This window comes from Hordeum vulgare, chromosome 4H (genome assembly GCF_904849725.1).
Source record: "Hordeum vulgare subsp. vulgare chromosome 4H, MorexV3_pseudomolecules_assembly, whole genome shotgun sequence".
NCBI classification, from domain to species: Eukaryota; Viridiplantae; Streptophyta; class Magnoliopsida; order Poales; family Poaceae; genus Hordeum; species Hordeum vulgare.
In genome coordinates this window covers 427,464,635-427,473,788 of record NC_058521.1, presented here as the reverse complement: position 1 = coordinate 427,473,788, position 9,154 = coordinate 427,464,635, and the positions used below count along the sequence as shown (strand labels likewise).

The window sequence follows — 9,154 nt, the reverse complement described above, 5'->3', positions numbered from 1 at the left end:
CTCTGAAACAACTCAAATTGATGGAACACAAGATGTGGGAGATGACACTCAATCGCCCAATTGCATATCAATGGGCACTGCATAAGCCGAAGATGTTTTTCCTCCAAGCACATTGGATTGAGTTGGAACGTGAGTGCTTCACCAAAGCGATCCCCGACACCATATGCATGCCATTCCACCTGCAACACAGCACAACAAGGCAACATTCATGTTTTCCTTTCATGTAGAGGAGTCAAGTGAGTGATGTACTATCAATGTTTACCTGCTCGGCGGTAAGTGAATCCATCTCATTGGTGTATTGCATGTACATGATATTGACATCGCCCCTCATCTCTAATACCACGTCCCACTTGTAAGCCCAAGTGGGAAGCCATATAGGGTTGTCGCGGTCATCACAGGCCTTGAATGTTATCTCTCTAGGGCGTCCAACTGCCACGCATTCCCAACTCCATACAAAAGTAGGAGCACACAACCACCAATTTGTCGTCTTTTGAGGACCTACGTCAAGCTTCATACAACTGCATGTAAAACCAAACATGGATTAGTTAAGGGCAAGAGTGAAAGCCAAACAGAAACTAACTACGGAAAATTTATTACCTGCCGGTACAAGTAGGCCAATACCGCCGAGCCCCAGCTCAAGCTCTGGTCGAGGACTGCCGACGCCTTCAGCCACATCCATTGAGTGTTTTTGTCGCCGCCGTTAGCAAAGATAGTCCTAGAGATAACATACCACATGTACATGCAAGCATAAGTCTAGATCACATCTTCTTTGGCGCCTTTATGACAATGTGCAGAGTTCGCTATGATCCAAGTGAAAGGAGCGCTGACTGTGACTCTTTCTTTATTATCTCCGGCTGCTAGCGTCGGCTCTACAGGAGATATACCAATAAGGCCCTCCATCTGTTGGTGCTATCCCTCAGAATTAGTCCTCATCCAAAGAGGCTTCCCCTTGATTGGAAATACGGTGATCATGGAAACATCCTGAAGAGTCACGATAATCTCTCCAGTCCGGGGGTAGAAACTATGGGTCTCCAGCCCCCACCGATCCATAAGTGCGGTGATTGCCGCATCGTTCAGGTTAGGCATCGACCGACTGACAAGCTGAATGAAAGGAAGGAGTCATGTATTCTCGATGTATGGTGTGTATCGCTCATTGTACGACGTGGCATTCAATGATGCCCAGTGAGACCGAATCTTCACGGGCATAAGGTTTCGCAAACATATAAGTGAGATGATTACGGTTTGATTTTTTGAAATAAACACAAGAAGCTACCAACTAGTATGCTCTTATTACCATCCCCTTCTCCGGCATCAAATAGGCCAATCATCCAAAAGCCACACCATCCTACATATTTGAAGAAAATAGGCATATATGACAACGTGAGTATCTCATACGCATAATGGGCAAAGTTGAACCAATATGTCCCTACTATGAACAAATATTGAAACAAATAATATTTCAATGCTAATATGAACAAATATTGAAAATATGTTCCTTTTTGTCCTATTTCTACACATATGTTCCTAATATGAACAAATATAGAAACAAATACATATATGTTCCTCTATACCAACTTCCACATTACATTTGTTTCTACCAAAATTAACCATCTACATTTCCATAAGTGAGTACTATACCTATGTTAATGCTACACATCAAAGAATCATGTCATTCTTCCATAACACATTCAAAATCCAATAAGATATAACTCAAACCGAAGAGAGTACAAAAAGGAGAAATGAGATGGATTTTACGCATGAAAACTAAGGGGTCGAAAGATAAATACCTTAGGGATGAAATCCCCACCAATATCCTTCGGATTGGGAGGGGGGGGTTGATGAGGGCGGACGAACCATAGATGCCACACTCTTTGTGTTCTTGCTGAATGAGGGGGGGAGATGGGGTGAGCTAGGGGAGGGCCAACCCGCGACTGAATATCTATATGTGCAGCGTCTAGCTCTTAGGCGCTTCACTGCGGGGTGAGGCGAGGTCTGGCCCCGGGATGCGAGCATGACCGAAGGTGCGTCGCCTACTGTAGGACACTTATACAGTATAGTATGACGCTTTACTGTTGGATACCTAAAAAAAATTAGACATGTCAATTTTTTTCATGCATAATTCATTTTATGAATTAGTTGCAATTGTGTCATTTTGCCTTCTCTCTGAGCCTCCGACCAGCATAGGAAGGTTCCTTTAACCCACTCACCCACGCCGCAAGCACCAATAGAGACGCGCCACATGAGCCCAGCCACGTCACCTCCCAATTCGACAAGTTGGCCTGATCTATTAACCTGTCCCACGAGACAGGGACACATCGACCCACTCCATTAAATCCTCCGCCGCACGCGCTTCCAGTTTCTTCCACTCCCCCCCCCCCCCCTCCCCCCCTCCTGTCTACAATTCCCAATTCGAAGGCTAGCATCCTTGCCGGGTAAGCGGCGGCGAGTCTGCAGGTTTCCTCGGGCGGAGACAATGGCGGCCGCAGGCAAGTTCAACCGGAGTAACCCGGCGGTGAAGCGGATCCTGCAGGAGGTGAAGGAGATGCAGTCTAATCCTTCCCCCGATTTCATGGCCCTGCCCCTCGAGGTTTCAATCCCGATCCCTTCTCCTGCCTTTACCTTGAGTTGTATCCGATCTCGTTGTTCTAGGTCTGAATCGATTATCAGTTAGGTGGCGTTGATTTCAATGGCGTTTCTGAGGTGCGGATATTTAGACGTGTCTGTATTTTCTTCTAGATCTCATTGCATTACGCGTAATTTTTGTAATCTGATCAACATTACTACCTATCCTTTGTAGCGGCATATATCCTTTAGATTCTGGACATCTTGAGCAACTGAGTGTGCATGAAATTGTTAGGTTGTTAGGCTTATCTTATTGCCGTAATTTGGTTGACATCCTTATATGATTTACAATGCCTGTGTCCGAGCAGGAGGACATTTTTGAGTGGCAGTTTGCTATCCTGGGGCCTCGAGACAGCGAATTTGAGGGAGGAATCTACCACGGGAGGATCCAGTTGCCCTCAGACTACCCGTTCAAGCCACCATCCTTCATGCTGCTCACGGTCTGAAATTGTTGTGTCGTAATTTCCCTGCCTCAGTTCAGCATGTGTTTTTTGTGAGCTGTTGATAAATCTTTCTTTTGTCTTTTCCCCTTTATCTATGTGCTGCAGCCAAGTGGAAGATTCGAGATTCAGAAGAAGATATGCTTGAGCATTTCAAATTACCACCCCGAGCACTGGCAACCATCATGGAGTGGTGAGTGGTCATTTGTTTGTAAAATGCGTGCTCAAGTAAGCTCTTAAGATAAAGTACAACTCAAATGCAGTTAGTTTGTTTAACAGCATGTTTTAAATGCTGTTATAATGTTATATCAGAGGCATCTGGCATGTGCTTGTTATTTTAATGTAACAGTTGCCTTTTTCATCTTCTTTTTCATTGGTTATCTAATACACGACTATGTGTAGTAGTGGGTATATATAGAAGTTAATTGCTATGATAAGCCCTGCCATCCTTTGAACTTAAAACAAGAACCGGATATATTTCAAATGTTGGTCTTAATCGGCATCTCGGTCAGTTAATCGCTACTCGGACCCCTCCTTGATACGGAAAGGCCATATTCGTGCCATTAACTGGCTGGGCCAATTAACTGCTAGGCACTTTTTTGGCCCAAAACTGCTGCTGGACATTTGTCATTTGTTGATCTAGTTATAGTATGTACCGTTGTAAGAGGAGAGGAGTTTACGTCTGTAGATGGTACTGCTGTGCCGTGCTAATGCTGGGCATCTCCCCTATGTAGATCTAGTAATAGTATGTACTGATGTGCACATCTATCTAATTTAGAGCACACATTGATGCTTTTATTTTTAATTTGCAAGTTTATACACTTTCCCTTGCTACATTAACGTGTAAAATAGCATATTTATACATTTAGTACATTGCATGTTGCTATGTAGCCTAGGATATATAGATATGGCCCTAGTTATCCTATCGATAAATTCAGTTAATAGGGTGGTTCGCCGATTTATTCCTACTCAGCACCCGACCCATATGGTACTAGTTACTGATATCATGAACATTGCGGATATTGCGTGCTATCATTTGTACCTTTATATGAGGGACATCATTTCGTAGTATGCACTATAAAGTAGTATATATTACGTACACTATATGACCATGATGACAAGGAGATGGTTCTTTTGTGTAATTGCCATGTGGTAAGGTGTTTAGCGCTATGAACAGGCCAAAGGAGGAACATATTCATCCTCATATGTCATGTATACTTATTTTTTGTGAAACAAGCATGGGTCTAATTATCACTGAACCACCGTGGTTATTACAAGCAACATCCGACTTGTAAGATTTGATTGCAAGCATGTCCTAAAATATCAATGTTCTTAGTCTTCATTTATTGTCTAGCTTTGGCTCCGGAGCAGGTTAAATGATTACTAATTTTACTTATAGGAATTCTGAATTCACCATTATTCCTTTTGGAAGATCTTATCACCATATCTGTGAACTGATAAATGACTATTTTCTTTATTTAACCAACAATTTCGTTTCCTTGGTTGTTAAAAGTGCGTTATATGATTATTTGGTTGTTAAAAGTGTGTTATATAATCATGTGGTTGTTAAAAGTGTGCTATACACAGCTGAGCCAAACTATCTGTGTCGCAGTACGCACGGCACTAGTAGCATTGATAGCTTTCATGCCAACAAATCCTGGTGGGGCATTGGGTTCACTGGACTACAAGAAGGAAGACAGACGAGCACTCGCTATCAAATCACGTGAAACACCACCAAAATTCGGCTCCCCGGAACGCCAGAGTGTAATTGATGAGGTAAAGTTCCTGACACACTTGAAAGAACTTAAATATGCCCCGTTCTGTTTCTTTGACACAAAGAACTGTTGCAAACACAGATCCATGAGCAAATGCTCAGTAAAGCTCCACTTGTTCCACAACTGCTGACAATTGGCTCTGAAGAGGAGACTAACAAGACCTCACCTGACACTTTTGATGAACATGATGTCAAGGCAGCAGGTGTCAACACTTCTGGCTCCAGCTCTGGTTCTGCTAATAATACTGACCTTCCAAAGCCTGATTCAGAGTCAGAAGTTGCAGAAAACATTGTGGGAGCTCAGTCCGATGTAATCCCCAGGGACAATGGTCCAAGAGTTGTTATAGCACCACAGAATCCTGTCTTGACAATCCAGAAGCCAAAGCACGACAGATTGTTGACATTGGCTGCATTTGGGCTGACTCTTGCTATCATGGCCCTCGTGATAAAGAAGTTCTTCAAAATCAACGGTCTGGCTGGTTACATTGAGGGCAAGTTTTAGGTAGGTTTGTGCATAAGTTGATATAAGAGGGAGCGTATGCATTATGCGCCTGAGCGGCTATGTTATGCTTACTATATCCTATATAAACCCCAAAGAACCCAAATGTAAATGGTTGTTGTCTAGCTATAGATGAAGTTGAAAGTGAGATGGCGGTACCACCCGTACCCTACTGTATGTAGCACTTGATGGAATACATGATATTTCATTATATGTGTGCGTGTGTGGCTTAAGTTGTAACGTTTGTTCTGGATGAAAGGGCTTCTTGGTTACTGCAAATAATTGCCCAATTTCTTCAGGAAAATGTAAACAACTGAAAGTGATGTTGGTTCTTCAATTAATAATTTTCTTTCAGGGAGGACTTCCATTCGTAGGATTCAAAGCCGCAGGAATAGGAAAACCGTATCCTTTAGGACCTCTTTGATTTTGCAGGATTTTAAGAACACAGGAATTGAAAAGGTAGAGGGTTGAAGTGGTATGTCCATTTAAACCCTATAAGGTTGTGTTCGGTTGGGCCGCAGATTCTGTAAAAGCTGTTGTGAGCTGTGAAAAAGCTGCTGTAGAAAAGTTGAAAGCTATTTGGCTGATACGACTATGAAACTATAGATTTGACTCTCAATTGTCTATAATGACCTTAAGCTGGGAGTTAATATTTTTATGTGCAACTTGATCGTAAAATAGCGTGAAGAACATTGATAGGGATATATTTTCATGTTGCATATTACATATGAATAGATATTGATCCTACTGTGAATAGTATCCATGAACATGAACAGAGATAAATTTTTGGGAGAGGATGAATAGGGATGAGTGATGGAGGGTGGAGGGAGGGGAGAGGAGGGAGTCCCAGTTCATCGGCGTTGGCGTCGCCGTCGCCGGATGGCCGGACCTGCCCCGTCCCTCATGGACCCCAGATTCAGGAAGCACGGGACGGCCTGACCTGCACCATAGGGGGGAATGGAGAGAAGAAGTAGGTAGGTATGTTGGAGGAGAAGGACCGGTGCTCCAACGCCGGAGCCTTCGACCGTCGGCCGAGCACCGTCGAAGCCGTCAAACCATCGCCACGGGATGAGGGTATGAGGGTGGCAGAGGGAAGAGGGAGGAGGGAGAGTGGAGTGAGCCGTGAAGCAGGGGCGGAAGTGGAGGCTGTCGACGCTGGTGAGCGGCGGCGGCCAGCGAGCAAACCCTAGGCTCCTGAGTCACACAGGTCGAAGAGACAGCGTTTGACCCATTTTCCTCCAATGCTATGTGAAAAAGAAGAGAGAAGGGGTATGACTTGGGAGTGGCATGGTGGGTAAATAGATTGCAGTTTGAAGGGGACAACTAAAAACACCATGCTGAAGTTGAGGCGCTCCTGCTGCGGGAAAAACACTATAGAGACGTTGTAACTTTTGCAGAAGCAGCTTCACATTTTCACCCTTTGGTTAGCTTTTAGCTTCCAAAAGCTAGAAGTTGGCTTCAAAAGCTCAACCAAACACAGCCTAAGATTAACAAAGAATTTTTTATGTCACAGAAAAAACAAAGAAATTGTAAAAAGAGGGTGGAGTGAATGTTAAATTTTCTATGATTGTAGTATAAAAGATTCCATGGAAAAAAATATGTGGGATCTAATCCAATGAATCAAAAGACCAATGTAGGAAAAAAATCTAAGATCCTCCAAAAATCATATAGAATTCCTTCGAATCAATGGGGCTACTATGCGTCCACCGACAGATGTTTAGTAAACATCTGTCACCTGAATGACCGTTCAATCTACACGAGCGCCGTACGATCCGCACGCGGGGCTCCGGCCGAACACCCAGTGATTCCTGAAAGGGCGGCCGAGTTACAGAAGCAATTGCTTTGTTGTAAAAAATAAACTTTGGACCCATTAATTCCTGAAACAACGGTCGAGTTTTAAAAACAATCGCTTTGTTGCAGATTTTTTTTTACTTGTCTTTCTGCAACATAGGTATTGATGCGGAAGAAAATTTTGCAGCAAGGTCATGTTGCAGAAAACTTTTGCAACAAAAGTCAGGTTGCAAAAAAAAATTGCAACCCTTCGTGGTGCGGCTTGCCGCGTGCGGAGGGCCGGCCGGCGTCGGGGCCGAACGGCTGGCGACGCGGGGGGGGGGTGAGGGGAGGGGAGGGCCGACCGACATCGGGGGCGGAGGGGCTGCCGACGGGAGCGGCTGGCAGCGACGTGCGTTGGGCCACCAGCGTCGGAGGCGAGCGGCTGGCGGCGCGGGGGGTGGGGGTAGGGGAGGGCCGGCCGACGTCGGGGCGGAAGGACTGCGACGTTAGCGCGAGCGTGCCCAACTTCAGGACCGTTTCCTGAAACAATACTCGAGTATCAGGAAACGGTCTCGCTAGGTCTCTGCTCCGTTGGCGCGCGGGCACGATCTAGTCCTTCGGATGGAGCAAGATCAACGGACGAGGAGGCGGTGGATAGATCGCCCGGATCAACCGGTGAAAGGTAAGAGTTTTCCTTGAATCAAAATAACCCTTACTTTTTTTTGTGTGAAAGGAATCAACATTGAAACCAAGCAATGATACAAAGCACCCCAACAAACATGAAAAACAGAACCAGATCCCTGGGGAACCATCCAACCGTTCCATCCACCACGGGCTGCTCGCGCGCCGCCGCTCTCACCCAGAGACAGCGTGACCTTGAGATCATCACGCCGGCAACAACACAACCCTGAAGTCCACCAAAAGCTCCTGTACAAGCGACGAAATCCACCGGCAGAAACCACCAGCATAACACCGCACCATCCCAACAGCAAGAACAAGAGCCACCTTGACATGGCAGAGTCGGGATCGAGGGACAAAATTATTGTGGTTAATTACAATATGTAATTAGGGAGGAATCTCCTCTTGCCCAAACCGCCATGCGGTTCCCGTAGGGGCGCTTCTTCTGTTAGAACCGTCGTGTCCTCCCAGAACCGACGCCTCTCCACAAAGTCGGGACTCTTCAGGAGATATATATACTTCCTGTAATCATCAATGATAGCAACGAAATCAGTTTGATTCGGAACACGTTATCAGCACGTAGAACTCGACCAACGAGCGAAAGAACACACAGAGAAGAAGAGATCGAAACTTGCCGGTGAGATGCATGGCCTTGTTTCCTTCTTTCTTCGCCTGATTCGTGCGGATGGCCGTCGCTACCGTCGTCGCGGTCATGGTGTTGCCGGACTCCGGCGCTTCCGTCGCAGGATGCAGGCCGTCCGCCGCTTCGTCCATGATGGTCACCGCGCCACTGGATATGGTGCCCGTGGTGGTCACCGCGCCGCTGGACGCGGCCACGGCGTCGACGGACACGCCGCTCCTGGTGCTCTCCGCGCCCACGGACACGGTTTCGACGCTGCTGCACGTGCGCCGTCGGTGAACAGGGGGCTTGACCCATGGCTTGTGGCAGGTCCGAGCGCCCCCATGGTGCACGGCGCCGCAGCAGCCCCCCCTCTCGGGTCCCCTCCTCCACCCCCTCCTTCACCGGCCGCGTGGCTTGCGCCCTCGACACTGACTCCCGCCGGCGAAGAAGTTGGCCCGAGCCGTGGCCCCCCTGGCTATGCGCCCGTCCCGATGCGGGTCATGGTGGACGAGGAGGCCGCGCTCGGCTTCGTCTCTGCACCCACCGGCGCCTCTGGCGTCGTCCGCCTCGGAGTGGGGATGGATGGTGCGGACATCAGCGCCTCGCCACCGCTGGAAACGACCGCAGGTTCGAGCAGCCGCGCGAAAAGGCGTTTCGGTCGACTCTTCGGGCGCGCCGTCGCCGCCATCGACCTCGTCCCGGCTCATGGGCCCCGGCGAGCCTCGGACTCGCCAGCGCCGCGCCAA

General features: G+C 47.1%; 1 protein-coding gene across 1 annotated transcript; it reads left to right on the top strand.

Moving 5' to 3' along the window:
* The first annotated feature begins 2,386 nt into the window (after positions 1 to 2,386).
* Positions 2,387 to 5,614, top strand: LOC123448820 (ubiquitin-conjugating enzyme E2 32). The gene is made up of 5 exons (XM_045125841.1): positions 2,387 to 2,587; positions 2,931 to 3,062; positions 3,171 to 3,255; positions 4,675 to 4,838; positions 4,919 to 5,614. Exons 1-5 carry the CDS (start codon positions 2,474 to 2,476, stop codon positions 5,336 to 5,338), a joined length of 915 nt encoding a protein of 304 aa, XP_044981776.1. The 5' UTR covers positions 2,387 to 2,473; the 3' UTR covers positions 5,339 to 5,614.
* The last annotated feature ends 3,540 nt before the right edge of the window (positions 5,615 to 9,154 follow it).